At 44.2% G+C, this 20,422-nt stretch overlaps 1 protein-coding gene across 1 annotated transcript in view; it reads left to right on the top strand.

The window, feature by feature from the left end:
- Positions 1–1,027: 1,027 nt before the first annotated feature.
- Positions 1,028–20,422, top strand: part of LOC311055434 (3',5'-cyclic-AMP phosphodiesterase 4C-like) — a gene marked incomplete at both ends in the record, with an annotated part of 38,079 nt that continues 18,684 nt past the window's right edge. Inside the window, 12 exons of the mRNA XM_084071626.1 lie at positions 1,028–1,069; positions 3,753–3,887; positions 4,346–4,473; positions 4,855–5,031; positions 5,215–5,254; positions 11,642–11,709; positions 12,152–12,314; positions 12,782–12,875; positions 15,390–15,547; positions 17,394–17,492; positions 18,392–18,556; positions 19,747–19,846. Coding sequence (XP_083927752.1) covers positions 1,028–1,069; positions 3,753–3,887; positions 4,346–4,473; positions 4,855–5,031; positions 5,215–5,254; positions 11,642–11,709; positions 12,152–12,314; positions 12,782–12,875; positions 15,390–15,547; positions 17,394–17,492; positions 18,392–18,556; positions 19,747–19,846 — 1,369 coding nt within the window. The remainder of the gene's footprint in view (positions 1,070–3,752; positions 3,888–4,345; positions 4,474–4,854; positions 5,032–5,214; positions 5,255–11,641; positions 11,710–12,151; positions 12,315–12,781; positions 12,876–15,389; positions 15,548–17,393; positions 17,493–18,391; positions 18,557–19,746; positions 19,847–20,422) is intronic.

Below are 20,422 nucleotides of genomic sequence, written 5' to 3' on the forward strand. Positions count from 1 at the left end.
AATATGACATATGTTGTACATTCCTTTTTTTATTCATTATTACTGTATATGACATTAGTATCCTTAACCACCCTGACGTCACTATATTGGGCATATCATTATAGGCTAAAATAGCAGGTATAGCTGTGAGCTTGTGGCTCCTTATTTCCAAAGGACAGTAACTCACACAACACTGAGTTATAAGAGGGAAGTCGGAAGATATTTAAAAGAGGTATGAATCCTTTGTTATTATATACTAATTACCAATCTCTCTTTTTCCACAAGGAGGCTAACATGAAATGGACACACCGTAGCCGAAGAAAAACAAAGACTTCAGCAAACACAACTTGGATTTTTGAATGTCTTGACATTGACTCCTTAAATGAACCAAACTCTCTCAAGCCTAACGTCTGTCCTAAGCAGAAGCCGGATCCAGCCAGGCAATTAAACTGTGGAAAATTCTGACTTGAGAGCAAATGTTTGGATGTGGGATTGACAATTTAAAGTACTAGTGTGTACTGTACACGTGGTAACAGTGTTCTGGCTTGGACATTTCATGAAAACAATCCTCGACATTGGATGAGCAAATCAAAACACCTGGATAAAAAGTGGTTGACACCATGACCTTTGACTGGTATAAGCCACTGGCTGGCCTAACCAAAGCCAGACGAAAAATGAACACAAATCATGTATTTTTTGTCAGCAAGTGATAGAAAACATGACATTAGTTCTGCTTCTTCTTCCAACTCCGGTACATGAAGGCCAACAGGTCATAAAAAACGATAACTAACTCATCGGGGAGCTTCCAAGGAGTACATGAATGCGGTTTGACAGGATAACACATAGTCCCCGCCAGTCCAAATCTTGAGCTTGACGGAGTGCGAGGCACTTGGCTCGGTCAGATCCAAATGGGGACCGGTTGTGACCGGTCTGACCCCGGTTTCACCTTGTAGTGAGTGAACTTTGACCTCCGGTCCTGGCTCTCCACCTGCTCTGCTGCCTGGGTTCCGGAACACTCCGCCCTGGGGCCCAGAACGAACCAATCAGAATGAAGAAGAGCCGCAGCGTGCTGTCGGTGAATGGAGAAGAGGTGAGAAGGTGAACAACATAAACAAACACCCACACATCAAGTGTGGGGGAGTGTTTTGCTCTCAGGAATCAATTGGGAACATCAGCCAGCATTGCCGTTGTTACACTGTAGATGTCACTTGTTCAAAAACAACACTACAGATTAGAAAGAGGAAAAACAACATTTGGGGAAACGGGAGAGCAACACTGAGTGTTTGTTTGTTTGTGTGTGTTTGTGTGCGCATGGATTCAGTGGGCACAGAGCTACGCATGTACAGTATATCGTAGGTATGTGTATGCTCAGGTTGGTATGTGCATGCAAACGTATGTCTGTGCGCGCGTGCAATCCATGCATGCTTGTGTGATCCTAGACTGTAAAATTCAGTTGTGTTTATGTAACCCTGAGAACCAAATGGACCCCATTTGATTCCATTTCTATGCCCTATAGAGTTAATCAAAACTCGATTTGACTGTGTACCGTGTCATAGGGCCTGCTAACCTGGTGATTGCAACACACCTAAAGCGCCCTCTTTTCTGACCTATGAAGGTTTGTCCGTGCCAAGCCCAATTTATTAGACTTGACACAAATGTATTAGGCTTGACAGAAAATAACAGACCTACAAGCTCACAGCACGTCACATCCGCAACACGTTTTGAGCTTGTAGGTCAGCTATTTTAGACGTGCAAAGTATGAATCGAATCGGAACCTTCAGTCAGTAGTAGGCTACTCCCTGAAGAATGTTTCAGTCTCCAGTGTCCTCTCACATGGTGTGAGCCACTTAACCAGCCACTGTGATCACAATCTTTGTTCTAATGGGATCCAGGGATCAAGCACCATGTCGTCGCTGTCGGGCAGAAACCTCCTATCTCCATATTTGAACTTTTTGTGTTTTTTTTGTAAATTAACGCCCTACTTGATCATTCTACAGCATCACACAAAAGTATAAAAAAAATGCAGATCTGGCGCGAAGCGATGCACCTTGAGTTTGTAGATCTGCTATTTTTGCTATTTTTGAATTTGAATCCTGAAAAGTAACAGTTTTGGACATATGCGGTTTCCACCAGGCAATGTGCTTTTTAACAACTTTCAACCTGGTGTCCATATTTTGGGCATGTCATTACAGGTTCTGTTTTGTTTTTTTAATCTTTTTTTAGTGTAAAACAAATAAAATGCATTTTCAGAAAATGTTCAAAAATATCAAATATTACAAAAAAAAATTATTAGAAGAATTAAAAAGATTGTATCAATCACTGATCTGCAAGCCCACGACACACCGTGTTGCAATGTGTTGTGAGCTTGTAAATTGGCTATTTTTGCGCGACACCATCGTATGATGAAGCTATATGATTACGGGTAACATCGTGGATGAAATACAGAAAGGCTCTATTAAAATACAGAAATACAGAAAGGCTATATTATTGATTATGCAGAGTACGTGTCCTTGCATTGGTGTGTGTGTATATATGTGTGTGTGTGTGTGTGTGTGTGTGTGTGTGTGTGTGTGTGTGTGTGTGTGTGTGTGTGTGTGTGTGTGTGTGTGTGCGTGTGCGTGTGTGCGTGTGCGTGCGTGCGTGTGTGTGTGTGCCTGTGGATGTGAGCATCTCACATCTGGGTCTGGACGACATCAAACGCAGCATGGAGGCAACACGGCACTGTTGCCTAGCAACTGCTACCATTCCCCCAGTGTTTTGTTGCTACGGTACTGCAGTGCAGATCAGCCTCGTAGAGCTCAGTCTGTGGAGGCCTTATCCCAGACACACACACACACACACACACACACACACACACACACACACACACACACACACACACACACACACACACACACACACACACACACACACACACACCCCATTACATCAGCTGTGTGCAATCACCTCATTCTGACCTACCAGATGATCAGATTGGGCTGCTGAGGTGATTAACTGAGTGGATAGAAAAAAAATAAACATTATTAACCATTATTGTTTGATGTGCATCAAACCTTGTTCCCCAGATAGACAGAATATATCTTACCTTTATGTTAAATTATTGACTCAATCTTTGTTAGATTTTAGTATTAAATTAAATTATTTCTTTATTTTCAATGCTTGTATTAATCAGATTATCAGCCTATAATAAGATGTAAAAGCTCTCACTGTCACTGGCTGATCACCCCAGCCCAGGAAAACGGCTAAAGGTAACATGTGCCTGAAAAGGTTGCCCTCCCCTGCATTAGCTACATGATGCAGCTGATGTTTTCTGCACATACTGTATGTATTTGTTCTCTTTTCTGCCATTATTTTAGCCGTGTGAGTAATGAGTATAGCACGTGGCTCAACAGCCCTTATGAAACAGAGATGGCACATAATGTTCAGTCTGGACTAGTCAGATGCACCAGAATTTCAATGGTACAAATGAAACTGGTTCGGAAACATCAGCCAATATGATGATACATCAGACTAGATGTCATAGATTTTAATCATACATCTAACCACTTTGTTGTACAACGGTGTTGCACGTGTTGTGAGCTTGTACATTGGCTTTTTTCCCACTATGTTTGAAAATCTTTGAAACTTTTTGCCTACAATGACATGAAGGAGGGATGCCAGCTATAAAGTGGTTAAGGACATTTCTTTTATGATATTTATTTGTATTTACAGTAACTCCCCCCACCTCTCTTATTTCCCCTCCCTCTTTTCCCTGATGTCCCTCTGTCTGACAGGGTAACGACACAGATACAGAAGGTGGTGGGGAAAAGGCGGAGTCATCTAGCTACAGCCACTCCTATACGTCGGGAGCCACGTTGGGGGCGGAGCTACGCAGGGGGAGAAGCCGAAGACTCTCTTCCAGTCTTCAGGTATTTATGGAACCGGTTTAGGAATAAGCATTGACCACTGTCACCAGGGTTCCATTTGTAAAAAACAAAAAAAGAATTGAGGGGACATTTTCTTAAACACTAAATGTATACTTTGTCGTGCGACAAATAGGGAAAATAGCCAGTCTACAAGTGCACAAGGCATCGCAACGTAACCTGTTGTGGGCTTGTAGATCTGATATTTTCGCTATAAACATTTCTTTCTTAAAAGACAAATTCTCCCAAAATAGGGATGCCAGGGTTAATGACGTTCATATAAAATTGTTATAGTATCAAACATAGATATCAAACATATCCCAAAAGAAAATGCATGTATTTAATTCAGTGGCAGGCATAAACCCCCCCCCCCCCCAGCAAATTGAACCCTGACTGTCTCATCTGTTCTGAGTACTTAATGGTCTCTCCTCCTGTGCCCTGACCTCTGACATGTGACCTGGAAGGTGCCCTGCTGGCTCCGCCCCCGGGACCGCACGCGCTCACCAGAGGTCCAGAGCAACGTGTCTCGACCCACAACGCTTCCATTGCGCATCCCGCCACGCATCTCCATCACACATGCAGACGCTGATGGGTATGACCCCCCCCCCCCCGCCACACACACACACACACACACACACACACACACACACACACACACACACACACACACACACACACACACACACACGCACACACACGCACACACACACACATGCTGCTCTATAAGCCAAGTTTGTTCTTTTACCAAAACAAAAAAGTTGAAAAATAGCTGTTTGAAGGCATTAAAGCTATTTTTTTGCATTATACAGTGGTCTCCCTCCTCTACTGATATGGCGTTGTTGAAGCCTCAATAATGCGGATACTGTCTGGAGCAGCTATAGGAGTTTAACCTATTGGCAGTTGTAGCGAGAGCAGGAGGAAGGGGAAAGAGAGCTGCAGTAAATACATGCACCCTATTCCTTCTTTGTTTCAGATGTGAAGTGGAAAACGGCGAGTCCCCAGCTCACACCCCTGTGGGACAGAGCCCAGGACTCACCCTCAACACCTCCTTCCCTCAGGGCCAGAGACGAGAGTCTTTCCTCTACCGCTCTGACTCGGATTACGACATGTCCCCCAAGACCGTCTCAAGGAACTCCCTGGCGAGTGAGGGGTAAGACACAGGGGAAGACAGAGAGACAGAGACAGAGACAGAGACAGAGAGAGAGAGAATGATTCATGAATCATGATAGTATGCCTGTGCGTAAGACCAATCCACAGATGGAGCATTATTATTTCACTTTTCAATAATTGCTTTTGCTCTCTCTCATCCCCTCTCCTCCCATCTCTCTCTCAGGCACACAGCAGAGGACTTCATCGTCACACCCTTTGCTCAAGTGAGTTTTATTTCATTTCAAGTGAACCTGTAACCATGTGACAACTACCCTCGGATCAGGAGCATTATACCAAATTAATCACACCTGTGGGTGCGACGACACCCTATAAGTGCGTCACGCACCCACACACTCTCCCTCTTTCTTCCTCCTGGTTGGTAAGAGCTTATACCAGCTTGTGATTTGACTTTAATTCCTCACGGTGCTGGATGCCTACTCTGGGCTACCTTGTATGTGGCACCCCCTTGGCGTGCCGTGAGGTTGTCTCATCCTCTGTCATAACGCAGCACTTTAGTCCGCCCTTGAATTGGGCTTGCATGTTAAATTGCTGCATGTGTGATTTGATTCCTCACGGTGCTGGATGCCTACTCTGGGCTGCCGTTATGAGGCACCCCCTTGGCGTGCTGTGAGATTGTCTCATCGTCTGTATTGTTTGTTTGAACTCACATGTCAGTTTGTTGGTACGTGAGTAACATTTCCTCCTGCTAGCATAGCTTACTAGCAGCACTCCACAGCACTGGAGAGCTAGGCTTGTGTTAGCCTAGCTCTGCTGTTAAATGAATTGCATTTTTATTGCATTTTTATGGCGCTTTTCTAAGTACTCAAACTTACTCAAAGCGCTTTACAATGGCTCATACATTTGTGTATTTGTTTATACTGTCAGCTGACAGTTGTTTTCTTGTCATAATGCAGCAATTTAGTCCGCCCTTGAATTGGGCTTGCATGTTACATTGCTGCATGTATGTTTCTTATTTAACTCTCCAGATTATTCAGTGAGAGGCGTATTGGATTCCCTGCCATATGGAGTTTCAGGGAAGTGATGAGCGGGACAATGGCCCAGAACATGGTGTGCCACCTGGCCAGGGTCTGGTTCCTCCCAGTTCGGATCCTCCGGCTGTAGGGAGGAAGGCGAGTAGGAAGCGTAAGCGGACTAAACAGGACCGCGTCTATGACCCAAGAGTAGTCCTCATACAGAGGCACTTGGAGGATATGCGTAAGACCATTAAATGTATGGCTGCACAACAGCGCCGCCTTCTGGATCGGCCGCACGGCTTCTCCATCAAGGCTTCCAGATCCTGATGCTGTTTCTATTGTTACCTCTGGTAACATGGATAAGACCGACAGCTCTGGCTGCGGCTCCTCTGGGGAGGTGGATGTTGATGAGGAGGCGCAACCTTTCAGCAGGATCCGGGTGATCCTGTGTTGGGTGATTTCTCCATAGTGGCACTGCTCTCACGGCAGCAGTAGCTGCTGGCGTGCCTCCTCCACGTTCTCCGCCAAGGGCCTCTGTGCTGAACTGGAACCCTAGGAACCGGGGACAGGCCCCTCTCCCGGTGTATTGTGATTTTGTCAAGCACCTGCAAAGGTCTTGGGCACGGCCCAGGGAGGCTGCTGCACCCCGTTCTACACTCAGCACCCTGCATGGTGCTACAGAGCACAGGCTAGATGGCATAGCCAGAGTGGGCCATACTTTTGCTCTGTTGGCTGGGGCTCCAGCCACAGGCAATAGGGCTGCCCGTAGCCCAAATAAGAAATACCGGTCCACTGTTGTGGTTGGTGGTGAAGGCTTATCAGTATACAGCCATGGCCAATAGACTAGCGAACACGAATACACTCCTACTTGTGTACCTGGAGGCTCTGATACATGATCTAGAGTCCAAGGACCCAGCTGACCTCCTACCAGAACTGAAAAAGGTTGTTGACACCGTGATCCAGGGTGCTCACACTCAAGCCACGGTTCTTGGCAATTCCTTGGCACGACTGACAGATGTGGCTGTGCCAGTCTGATCTGGCCTCGATAACTCCTGGGGAGGTGTTCGGGCCTGCAGCAGAGGCTGAGTCCCAGAAGGTCAGGCAGCGCACTCAGTCCATACGCCAGCCTGAACGGTTGAGGCCGGTGGCTTGGGAGCCTCCAGAAAGGCAAGGGGGCTTGCAGCGGCCTCGTTCTTCAGAACCGAGCTCCACTCTGGAGTTATGGGACTGTGAGGCGGGGGTATCCTCCGCAGCAGGGGCGGGACCCTCAACGTTCCCGGCCTCGATCTTGGGAGCGCACCACAGGGCGATCTGCCAAGCCCCGCCAGCACCCCTTACGGTGCGAGTTGACTGGTGCCAGCCTTTTTCAAGAGCCAACCTCAGTGCTTGGCGTCAGTGTACCTCTTGTCCGTGGATGGTCGGTACTCTGGATTTTTGGAGACAAACGTACGGGACCAATCTTGTTCTTCCGCTCTGGTCAATGAGGTTCTCTGCCTTGCTGGGGGAACGTGCAATAAGGCTTCTCTCTCCAGGAGAAATGAGACAGGGATTTTATTCCAGCTACTTCCTTGTCCCCAAGCGGACTGGAGGCTTTCGCCCATTTCTGGATTTGAGGCAACCTCAAGGTGCTTCCCTTTCGAATGACATGGTTGAAAACTTTGTTTCAAGCCATAAGGGCAGGCGATTGGTTCACAACAGTGGACCTTCGTGATGCTTATTTTCACATTCCAATCAGGCCGGCTAAGAGGCAGTTTCTCAGGTTTGCCTTTCAGGGGAGGGCTTTTGAATACAACGTCCTCCCGTTCGGTCTGTCCCTGTCACCCTGAATGTTTACAAAATGTGTGGATACTGTGCTGATCCCTTTGCGGTGGAGGGGCATTTGAGTGTTCAACTATCTCGATGACTGGCTTAGCTAGTGTGTCCACTATCAGAGAGCCTGGCACGGAGCCACACATAGGTTGTGTTGGCACGTCTGGTTTTGCTCCGGGTCCTGCATCTGAATGCAGGAATGAGCAGCTTAGTCCCGGCCCAGTCACTTTAGTATTTTGGACTTCTGTATTGTGTCACCATGAAAGCATGCCTGACACAGAAAAGGAAGGTGACAATCAGGAAATGCATCACAGACTGCATGTCACACAGGTCGTTGTCTGTGAGTTTTAGAGGCTGTTGGGCCTCTTTGCAGCAGCTGCCCAGGCTGTGCCACTGGGCCTGTTGCACACACGCCCGGTCCAATATTGGTTTGGACGCCACAAGTTATGTCTGACGCCACAAGTTATCTTGGCCTCCTGCACAGCAGGGGTAGCATGTAAACCTCCTTGGGATAGAGGCGGTTCGCTGGCTCTGAGATGCTTCCTCCCAATTGTGTCTGGGAAGCAAGTCATGATAAGGACAGACAACACAGCCGTGGTGTCTTGCATCAACCGCCAGGGTGGGCTGAGGTCCCAATCTCTGCACAGGGAGGTCCCCAACCTGCACCCCAGGTAGTGAACCAGATATGGTTTAACTTTGGTCGGGCAGAGGTAGACCTCTTTGCCACGGAGGAGAACACTCACTGTCCTCTCTGGTCGTCAATGCATGGACCACCAGGACCACTGGGGATAGATGCTCTGAGCCTTTCATAGCCTCAGCAGAGGCTATATACAACTTTTCCCCCCACTTCCTCTCCTGCTGCTTTCCTCAGGATAGTGAGGTTGCTGCACGCCCAGGTACTATGGGGGTGCCGAATTGGCCACAGAGACCATGGATGAGAGAGATCTATGAGATGCTGGAGGGCCTGCCATGGCGTCTTCCAGTCAGACTGGACTTGCTGTCCCAGGTGCAGGGCAGGATATGGCACCGAAGCCTCAGATGATGAGGCTTCGTGTGTGGCCCTTTGGAGGCGGTGTTTGTACACACTTGATGTAGACTTGGTGGTGGGATTGGCTGGTGTCCCAATCTACCTTCACCTGAGTTCATTTACTTTACAGTTAAATATGAGCACCCTTGGTTTGTGCTCCAGAATGTTTGTTTGCCTTGATTGGAACATTTCAGTTTGGTATTAACCTGGAGAATGTTTTGTAAACATGACTTTCAGTTGACAATACAGTGCTTGAACTCCGTTATGTTCTGCTGTATTACTGTGATGAGGTTTACTCCTCCTTTATGGCTTTTGACCTGTAGGTTTTGGCCACTTCACTCTCCTCGTGACTAATTTGGTATACTGTACTATGTACCATGTTGTCACATGGTTACAGGTTCACTTGAAATGAAATAAAACATATGTTTACGTATGTAAACACGGTTTTATGAATGAAAAGTGAACCTGTAACCCTTCATTGTCACTCGGCGGTGAAGGCTGGCCCTGTCATGCCTTCCCAGTCGGTAGAAAGAGGGAGAGTGTGTGGGTGCGTGACGCACTTATAGGGTGTCATCGCACCCACAGGTGTGATTAATTTGGTATAATGCTCCTGATCCGAGGGTAGTTGTCACATGGTTACAGGTTCACTTTTCATTCATAAAACCGTGTTTACATACGTAAACATACGTTTCTCTCTCTAGATACATACAGTACATACAGGGACCTAACATTGTGTCTATATTACCAACTGCACATTGGCCACTGGATGCGCCCGCACATTTAAATGTGTCAAACATCTTCTTAAAAAGCCTAACCCCTCCATTCACAGCAAGCAATTATAGACCAATTTACAAACTTCTGTATGTGTATAAAAATATGAATCATCTCCAGTTCCTTAACTATATGGAGAGAGAAAGAATATCAATCTGACTTCAGGTCCAAGCGCAGTACTGAGACTGCTCTTACTGTCACAAACAATCTCCTACAAGCTGGTGGATGCTCTGTTCTGGTTCTGCTTTACCTCAGTGTTGCCTTTGATTCAGTCAATTATAATATTTGTTGGTGTCACCTTTGTTGTTCAGCCTACTCTCATGGTCAGTATCATGGTCAGTAGTATCATGGTCAGTATCATGTCAGGATCATGGTCAGGATCATGTCAGGATCATGTCAGGATCATGGTTAATATCATAGTCAGTATCATGGCCAATATCATGTCAGCATCATGGTCAATATCATGTCAGTATCATGTCAGTACCATGTCAGTATCATAGTCAGTATCATGTCAGTACCATGTCAGTATCATGGTCAGTATCATGTCAGTACCATGTCAGTGCCATGTCAGTATCATGGTCAGTATCATGTCAGTACCATGTCAGTATCATGGTCAGTATTATGGTCAGTATCACGTCAGTACTATGTCAGTACTATGTCAGTATCATGGTTAGTATTATGGTCAGTATCATGGTTAGTATTATGGTCAGTATCATGGTCAGTATCATAGTCATTATCTAGCTAGTTTGTGAAATCTCATTATAGATTTATAATGAGAAATAAGAAAAAAGATCAAGTCGTATTTTAGCAAACTTGCTCTAACTTCCTGAGTTTAGGGCAGATTTTGAGGAAGGATCTTGTCATGGCACTGACTCTGTTGTTACACTCACTGTCTATGATAGTGAGTCAGAGAGTGAATATTACGTGAATATTATTCACTTGTACCAGTGCATGTGCCAGTAACTCTCATTCCACGACATTTTGGGGTGCTCAGCTCAATGGAAACTTCAGGCAAATGAAAGCAACATGTGGCAAGTCACTATGGCAATGGCAGTAATCTACTTTTTAAGTTGAAACCTTCTAAAGACATGCTGACATTAATTCTCTTTTGAAAAACAAAGCACAAAATAGAAAAAAAAAGTTCCTTTGCTGGTTTCTTTTCTATATATTTTAATTAATTCAAATAAAGCAATAGTTTTTTGGTAACACTGGAAACCAATGAATAGTTAACTAGAAAGGGGCTCTCCACAGAGTGCATATCTCTCTATGCAAGAACAACACAAAAGGTTTTGGGCGTATATCCATATTTATATGGGCATAAAAGGGACAAAGACAGATACAGAGATCTCCTGAAAAGGACACAGACAGTCGGGTACAACGGGTTCTATGGGTATGTCTCAGACATATCGGTGGGATCGGCGGTGCGGCGTAGGTGTAAGCCGTGTAGCGGCCCGAACCTCTAGTATACTAAATAGGCCAATAACAGTTGACATGCTCGTCGCTGATATTGCCATGTTGACTTGACACAAGTAGCTGGCAACTGTCGCAGTTGAGTGTCTGGCCAAACATTGAGCATATCAGTATTGTGAAAGGAGCTTGACTAGTACTCCAGATTTTGAGATGTTATTGATAACATTTAAATCTATAATTAGTTTAGCCCCAACATACATCAATGAGCTTGTCTCCTCTTATATAGCTTACAAAAGTTATATAGTCTAAGGTCATCTGACAAAGCCCCAAGTTCAGTCAAAAAGTGGCCCATCGAAGCACTGTGGAATAATCTATCTGTGGAAATACAGCTCTTTCAATTGTACCTAATTTACAATCAAGACCTAATTTTGTTTACTCTCAACTTCCTATTCTGTTATTGTTATTATATATAGTATGTGTGTGTGTATACCTGTAGGTATCATTTATTTTATGTACTGTATTTTATTGTATTTCCTAGCACTGCGTGTTGCTTTGTAACGCAGTTTGTAACATTGATTGAAAAACTGCTATACATTTTTATTATTATTATATTCTCCTAGGTCCTGGCCAGTTTACGATCAGTTAGGAGCAACTTCACCCTTCTTGCCAATGTTTCCACGCCAGTCAAGTCAGTACCAACTTTCTGTCCCCAATGGTCTTTCACTGACTAGGTTAACATGTGTTAATAATTTATGTAAGTAGTTCTTACAGTGATACAGTCAAAACAAGGATTGTCATTTTTATTATGGATGAAATGTCTTGAACCACTATTTCCTGTATCATTATAAGCAGGAATGGCATAATGCTTGAATGCCCATATAAAGTTTCGGTAATATCGCTGTGTTGTTGTATTAGTTATCACTATGTACGTTTTGTTTGACAAACGTTTCTTACTGTGTCACTGTGGTTTATCCAATGTCCACTTTTCTGTAACAATACTTACTGTTTTGAGAGAGAGGTTTATATAAAGCTCTCCGAGCTTTAGTTATTTATCTCTCCATTCTATTTGTGTTTCTGATTGATCCCTTCTATGTTTTTAATGAAACCACACTGCGCTATTGTGTCCCCAGGAGGTCTCCCCTGAGTGGGGTGCCTTCCAGTCCCCGGCCAGCACTGTCAGAGCAGCAGTACCAGCAGCTGGCCGTGGAAACCTTAGAAGAACTGGACTGGTGCCTGGACCAGTTGGAGACCATTCAAACACACCGCTCTGTCAGCGACATGGCTTCCAACAAGGTACTGTGTGCCCTGGTGCCCACTAAATCTCCCACCCACCACATGTCAAACACAAAAATGAAACGGATGAATCTGATGTCATTGTATGATATGTATAACAAAGCTGTCGTAATACTGTAATCTTAAACCTTTAGACTTGCATTTAAAGAAAATGTATTCAATTCATCAACATAGCATAAAAATAACACCACAATACAATATCATCAACAAATATGTACAGAGTAGAAAAGGGTGGAAAGGGGGGGGGGGATGTAGGCAGTGAATGGCATCGCCTTGCTATGGGAGAAGTGAGATTTACCTCCTCCTTTGGCCTCCTGAAAGGCGGATTTTCAGGCCTGTTTTGAAGGAAGCCAGTGATCCTCAAGGGAAGAGTGAGCACTGGGGTCTGTTTACCCACTTGAGTCCTACACTGTGGTGTTCAACACCTGTCCCCCATATCTATGTATTGTCCCCGCTCTCTGCTACAGTTCAAGAGGATGCTGAGCAGGGAGCTGTCCCACCTGTCAGAGATGAGTCGCTCGGGCAACCAGGTGTCAGAATACATCTCTAGCACCTTCCTGGGTGAGTTGACTGGTATAAAGGCTACCATCCATAACATGTCAACATGGCTTTCCTATGGTGGCCCACGCCGTGAGGCCCAATGTGCTGTGAATTGACACAAAACGACACAAGCAATTTTTTTTAAATACATGCACCGATTTGACAACTATACAGTATATGGCATTTCAGAAACGTCCGCAAATTGTCAAAACACAACAGGCTCATTTCTGTGGTGTGGTCCTTAACCTCCATTTGTTGCCTCTTTGGATCATCTCTCAATTTGCATTGACGTTCTGAATATGTCGCACTATTCTAAATGTAGTGTGTTGTGTTGTGAAATAGCAGGTGCATGTGTTTATTCAGTTTGTTTGTGTTTTGTAGATTAACAATGCATTTCCAGAATACCGTGAAATAGCTCAGCTCAACTCAAACTTTATAAAGACCATGGTTGACTAAACTTTTTACAGGTCAATGATCAAAACAAAAATGAAAGAATAAATTAACAAACAAGAAAAACAAAAACATTTCACAAACAAATTAAATACAAAAGCAAACAAGGGGTTACAACAACAGCACACATCAAATACTAGGGTGTCAAGCTCAACTATATCGAAGGCCAGGGAGAAAAAGTAAGTCTTTAATAAAGATTTAAAATCCTCAAGGGACTGGGCAGAACAAATATGGAGGGGTTAGCTGTTCCAGAGCCTTGGGGCAGCCGCCACAAAGGCTCAGTCACCTCTGTTCTTTTGCCTAGTTCTAGGCACGTCCAGCAGCAACTTGTCAGCCGACCTCAAAGTGGGGTGTGACAGTGTAGGAGTCCGGGTAGAGGAGCCAGCCCGTTTAGAGCTCTAAAAACAAACAATAAAAGCTTAACATTTGACATGGAGCCAGTGGAGTGAGGCCAAAACTGGAGTAATGTGGTTGTCCTTTTTTTCTTTTTTTAACTGGTGGAGGCGGGCAGCTGCTTTTTAAACGCGTTGCAGGATGACTGATCAATGACCACATACAGAGAGTTACAATAATCGAGCCTTGAGGGTATGAAAGCATGAATTACCATTTCTATGTCTTTTGGGGAGAGATATGCCTTAATCTGAAGCTGAGAAAAGCTGGTTTTGACTACAGAGCTAACCTATTTATCAAATTTGAAGGCGCTAAAAAGGTCACACAAAGCAGATGTTGGAGCTTAGCAGGCCCAGGGTATCGACCAGAAAGGCTTGAGAACAGTGTTGCCAGATTTTGCGATAGAAATAAACAACCAGGTCTACGAAAACAAGCCCAAAAGAAGCAAGCTCAGAACGCGTCGTGTTGCGACATGTTGTGAGCTTGCAGATCTGCTATTTTCAAAACAAATCTGGCACAAAATATTTTCACATGAGAGTCTGCAGAAAAATACATAATTAAAAGTTGGGGTTCATTGACATGAAAAGATTTCAGAGCCACTGGTTTAAACATTTAAAAACAAGACCAAGAAAACGCAACCCGCAACTATTAATATTTACAAGCAAATTTACAGGAAAACAAGCCCAAAGTCGCTTAAAATGTTGCCACTTGGCAACATTGCTGGAGAATCATATCCAAAAATGATTCTCTTCTATGTCTTAAATTTGTGTCCATCCAGATTTTTTATGTCTCTTAAAGGACCACTTCACCCATTTTCAACTCACTAATGCTCATTATAAGATGGCACCATTTCTGTCTACTCGGTCTGTGTCTCAGGACTAGGGCTGTGGACAGTTAGGAAACCTGCCTACCAGTGACATCATCATCGGTAGGCACTAGGCAGGTTTGGTCATTTCAAACAAGATTTCAATATTATTTTTTTCATTAATACAAGAACATTGGCTTCTATTTCAGCATGCTAACTCTCCAGGAAGAGAAAGGCTGTAGATTCGATTAGCTTAGAATCTCCATCAATGATGTCAATGGTAGGCAGGATTTAGAACTCCACCAATGAGACACACGGAACGGAGACAACGGAAATTGTGCCATCTTGGAAGAAGATACGGTTAAAAAACGGTTGAAGTACGCTCCTTAAGTAATACAACAACGGCAGCAATTAGTCCTTGCTTTTTAAAGGCAAATAGATCATCAGTAAAACAACTGGAAAGAAATATTATGTTTAGAAAGGATTGACCCCAAGGGCAATATGTACAGCAAAAGGGGATGGAGCCTTGAGGAACCCCACAGGTAAGAGGGGGTACTATGTGTACATTATATATTGCCAAATTGGTATGTTTTTGTTGTTGTTGCTTGTGTTGTTTGTCATTTTGCAGCACGTTCGGCTCTTACGGCCACCGTGCTTTACCCAGCCATGTACAATGGGGGTGTGTGTGTGTGTGTGTGTGTGTGTGTGTGTGTGTGTGTGTGTGTGTGTGTGTGTGTGTGTGTGTGTGTGTGTGTGTGTGTGTGTGTGTGTGTGTGTGTGTGTGTGTGTGTGTGTGTGTGTGTGTGTGTGTGTGTGTGTGTGTGTGTGTGTGTGTGTGTGTGTGTGTGCGCGCGTGCATGCATGTTTGTGTGTGATCCCAAAATCTATAGACAAGCAGAATGAAGTGGAGATCCCATCTCCAACTCTGAAGGACAAGTCGATGAGTCGTATCAGCGGGGTGAGGAAGCTGTCTCACAGCTCCAGCCTTTCCAGCACCTCAGTGCCTCGTTTTGGGGTAAACACAGACCAGGAGGAAGATCTGGCCAAGGTCTGTCTGTCTCTGTCTGTCTGTCTGTCTCATAGAATAGAAACCCCATTCAAACTTTAAAATGTTCATCCTAATATGGACATTTTTGCCTGAAAAGGGATATTTGAAATGTTTCATTGTTTTAGAATAGTACTCCTTTAAAAGTTCAGAGATTTATAATGGAGGTCGATGGAAGATTTTGGGACCTCAAAAAAATACTTTCACCTAGAAACTCCATTCACAGTTCAAAGATTCCACCTTACTGTGGACATGCATGCTTGAGATTTTTTCTTTGAAATCATTTGTAGTTTGGGAGGTATTTAACTTTAAGCGTCCAATGCATTGTCAAAGCGGCAATGGACATTTAAAGGGAAACGAGTACAGGCTGCTAATCCTACATACTTACTGCTAGTAACCCCATTCATGCTTTAAAATGTTCATCTTACTGTGGACATGTTTGCCTGGAAAGGAATCTTTGAAATGTTTAATAGTTTTAGAATTGTACCCCTTTAAAAGTTCAGAGATTTATAATGGAGGTCGAAGGACGAATTTGGGACCTCAAAAAAACACTTTCACCTTGAAACTCCATTCACAGTTAAAAAAATCCACCTTACTGTGGGCATGCATCCTTGAGATGTTTTACTTTGAAATTATTTGTAGTTTTTGAAATATTTAACTTTAAGCGCCCAATGCATTGTCAATGGCAATGGACATTTAAAAGGGGAAAAATACAAACTTTGGCTTTTACCTTTATCTAATCTTTCATTGAAGACCACGCAAGTGAACAGATTGAGTAAGAACCACTGTGGTGCAGTGGTTTAGATACAGGGCTTGTAACCAGAAGGTTCACAGTTCAAAACCAACTAGGACATTTTTCCAACTTTTACCTGACTCTTGCACCTTTATCTAAGTGAAGAGCCTGCAAGAGACCTAAAAAGTATTAACCATGGTGGAGCAGCGGATAGGATACAGGCCTTGCACACAGAATGTTCTGAGTTCAAATCCAACAAGGAATATTTTCTAACTTTTACGTGGCTGTTTCACCTTTATCTAACCTTTCAATGAAGAACATGCAAGTGAACAGAATTAGGATGAATTACAGTGGTGCAGTGATTGAGATACAGGGCTTATAAGCAGAAGGTTGTTGGTTCAAATCCAACAAGGCCATTTTTTGAACTTTTACCTGACTCCTGCACCTTTATCTAATCTTTTAGTAAACAACACGCAAGTGAACAAAGTCTGTAGGAATCACTGTGGTGCAGTGGTTAAGATACAGGGCTTACAACTGGAAGGTTCCCAGTTCAAATCTAACTTGGACATTTTCCCAACTTTTACCTGACTCTTGCACCTTCAAATCCCACACATGCTGATTTGCCATTTCCAGGATTTGATTTCCAGGATTTGAGTCTTGAGTCCCAAGACTCAAGACCCAAAAGAGTCTTGAGTCGAACCAATTACTCCCGCGGAGACATCAAATTTCTCTTTTGGGCCTTGAGTCCCAAGACTCAAGGCCCAAAAGAGAAATTTGATGTCTCCGCGGGAGTAATTGGTTCGACTCAAGACCCAAAAGAAGGTGAACTGACTGTAATGATTCAAAATGTCATATATAGACTGTCTGTCTGTCTGTCTGTCTCTCTGTCTGTCTGTTTGTCTGTCTGTCTCTTTCTCTTCTCTCTCTCTCTCTCTCTCTTTCTCTGTCTCACTGCTTCTCATTTCTCTTCCTTTCTGACTGTTTCCCTCTCTCACACATTGTAAAATAGGCACCTTATTTTGGTGTGTGCATGTGTGTGTGCGCATGCATGTGCGTGTGTGCATATGTGCGTGTGTGTGTGCGCGCGCGCATGCGTGTGTGTTTGTGTGTGTGTAGGAGCTGGAGGATCTGGATAAGTGGAGCTTCAATATCTTCAGGATAGCAGAGCTCTCCAACGGCAGACCTCTCAGCTGCATCATGTATGCCATCTTCCAGGTAAATACAATTAGGTGTGTGCGTGCGTGCGTGCGTGCTGTTCCCACCCCACTAGTATAATGCCTATGTCAAAAGTGTGACAAGGCCATTTTATGTTGCCTAAGTGACTTACGCCATTTTTTTCTGACCAATCTTGTGACTTAGGCAAAATAAATTGGCCCAAGTCACAGGGACGCGGGAAGTACTTTAGAGCAAGGGGTGCTGGTAAACGGGTCCCTCGTGCGCGCGCGCGCGATTTTTTTCGGGTTTCCCGCGGATAAAGTTACTTTTTTGTTACTTTATTTCGGTTTTAGGGTTAGGGTTAGGGTTGGATTAGGGTTATGTGATTTAATTATTTTGGGGGAGCCGCGCCCACCGGAGAAAATCTCTCACACACACACACACACGCACGCGTTCAGCCTTTTCTTTTTTTCCCTCACAACGGCAGGGGGTGCTGCAGCACCCTCAGCACCCCACTTCCTGCGTCCCTGCCAAGTCATAATAATGTAATCCTCTTATGTTATATACATGTAACTGACAGACAGCGTTATTTGTATGTCAATAATAGTCATATATTGTTATAAACGTTTCGGGTGAAATGATTAAGAAATAACATTTTTTTAGTTTTCTGCCATTATTTTAGCAAGGTGACAGTGGCAGTGTAATGGCAATGTAAGCATGTTAGACTGACACTGTGACATTGGCAACAGGACGCAGTGCCTGTTCAGCAACCTGACAGCTTGACTATCAGAACTGTCCCTTAGTCTGCTGAGCTCATTCAGCATTTGATCGCCTGCCTGACAGTAGGAGCGTTAACAGATAGTGGTTGGGCTGGTAAGTGTCTTTGATGATCCACTTAGACTTGGCTACGCACAGTTTGGTTATGTCCTGACTCATTCATGTGGTCTGTGCACTTTCAGGAGCGAGAGTTGTTGAAGACATTCCGTATCCCAGTTGACACCTTTGTGACCTATGTGATGACCCTGGAGGACCATTACCATGGAAACGTAGCATACCACAACAGCCTCCATGCAGCTGATGTCACCCAGTCTACACACGTCCTTCTCTCAACGCCTGCCCTTGACGTAGGTCTCCACACACGTGTATGCCATATATGGGCCATACTGTATATGGGCATATCGTTGCTGCCGAAAGAAGCTCCTATCTTCATATTCTAACTTTTTGTTTTTTTTCGTAAATTAATGCCCTACTGTACTTGATCATACTACATACAGCGTCACACAAAAGTAGGAAAAGTATGGCCTGGGCTGGGCCGCAGTGTGGCGGTCTAGGCAACCTAGGCAGCAATGCCAGCCTGACAGCGTCTCGCAGGTTTGAGTCCAGATCCCGATGACCTTTGCTGCGTGTCACTCCCCATCTCTCTCCCCATTTCCTGTCAGTCTATTGTCCTATACACAAAGGCATAAAAGCCCAAAAAACGAATCTTTCCAAAAAAGATAGTAGCAGATCCGCAAGCTCGAAACGTGGTTCAAAGCTACACGTTTTGAGCTTGTAGATCTGCTGCTTTTGCAAAAAAAAAAAAATTGAATCCTGAAAAGTAACCGTTTTGGACATGTGAGGTTTCCGGCCGACAGCGACGATATACTGATGGCATCAGGGACCTCAATATATGGGCATAAAAGGGACACAGGCAGACAGATGGGTACAACGGGGACTCTGACAACGGGTACAATGGGTATTGCATAACCCAGTCAGTGTTGCCAGATTCTGTGAGAGAAACAAGCAACCAGGTCTAGGAAAACCAGCCCAAAATAAGCTACTATGGGCTACATGAGCACTTTAACATATACATCAGCTATTTGAAAATAACAGATCTACAAGCTCACTTGTGAGCTTGTAGATCGGCTATTTTCAAACAAAATATTGCGGGGAAATTATAATAAGCAGATCTGGCAACCCTGAACCCAGTGGGACCGACTTGCATCGTTTGCAATTGGGCACCGGTCTTGTAATAATCATTCGTCTTTGAAGTCTTTAATTCATTCAAATGCCACATCAAACATCAAGTGAGAAATAAATAAGTCAGTGTTAATGTGTACTAAACTTAACAAACTTAACCACTTATTAATCTTACCCACTCACTACACTTGCATAAGTGCTCTGCCTTGAGTGTGAATGAAACATATCTGATCAAGCAAGAGCAGGTGTATGAAATCACTAATTTGCTCTTTCTTTTATTCACTCTATTGATACACCTGTATACTCCACCCTCACTCTGTCGCTACCCTTGTGTACTACCATGCTCCAATCCCAGGCTGTGTTCACTGATCTGGAGATCCTTGCAGCTCTGTTCGCGGCAGCTATTCATGATGTAGATCACCCTGGGGTTTCCAACCAGTTCCTCATCAACACCAGTGAGTGCATGCTCAAAACACATGCGCACGTACACACACACACACACACACACACACACACACACACACACACACACACACACACACACACACACACACACACACACACACACACACACACACACACACACACACACACACACACACACACACACACACACACACACACACACACACACACACACTCGCACACATACTGTACACACACGCACACACACAGAAGCTCACTCCACAATTACCTCAAACTTTTTCATGTCTCAGATTGACTTAATTGTATTTCTCCCCATTTCAAATGATTCTGTCCCAGAGATTTAAATAGAATAAAAAAACATAATTGTACACACGATAATGATTCATAGTGACAGCATGGTGGAGACACCATTGAAACATGTTGTTAGACTAGTCACTCTTAAATGTTTTCGTATTTAATTAATAGTGATTCATCTTCTCATTTGGCTTGAACACACCCCCTCCAAGGATCCCACTTAGATAACCACTTTATCTGTAGGTGCATCATTAAATGGCTTGTTTGTGATATCCTGTCCTGGCCTCCTACTTATGGTGACACTATATTTT

Source organism: Gymnoscopelus microlampas, assembly GCF_963454915.1.
Source record: "Gymnoscopelus microlampas genome assembly, chromosome: 2".
Lineage (NCBI taxonomy): Eukaryota > Metazoa > Chordata > Actinopteri > Myctophiformes > Myctophidae > Gymnoscopelus > Gymnoscopelus microlampas.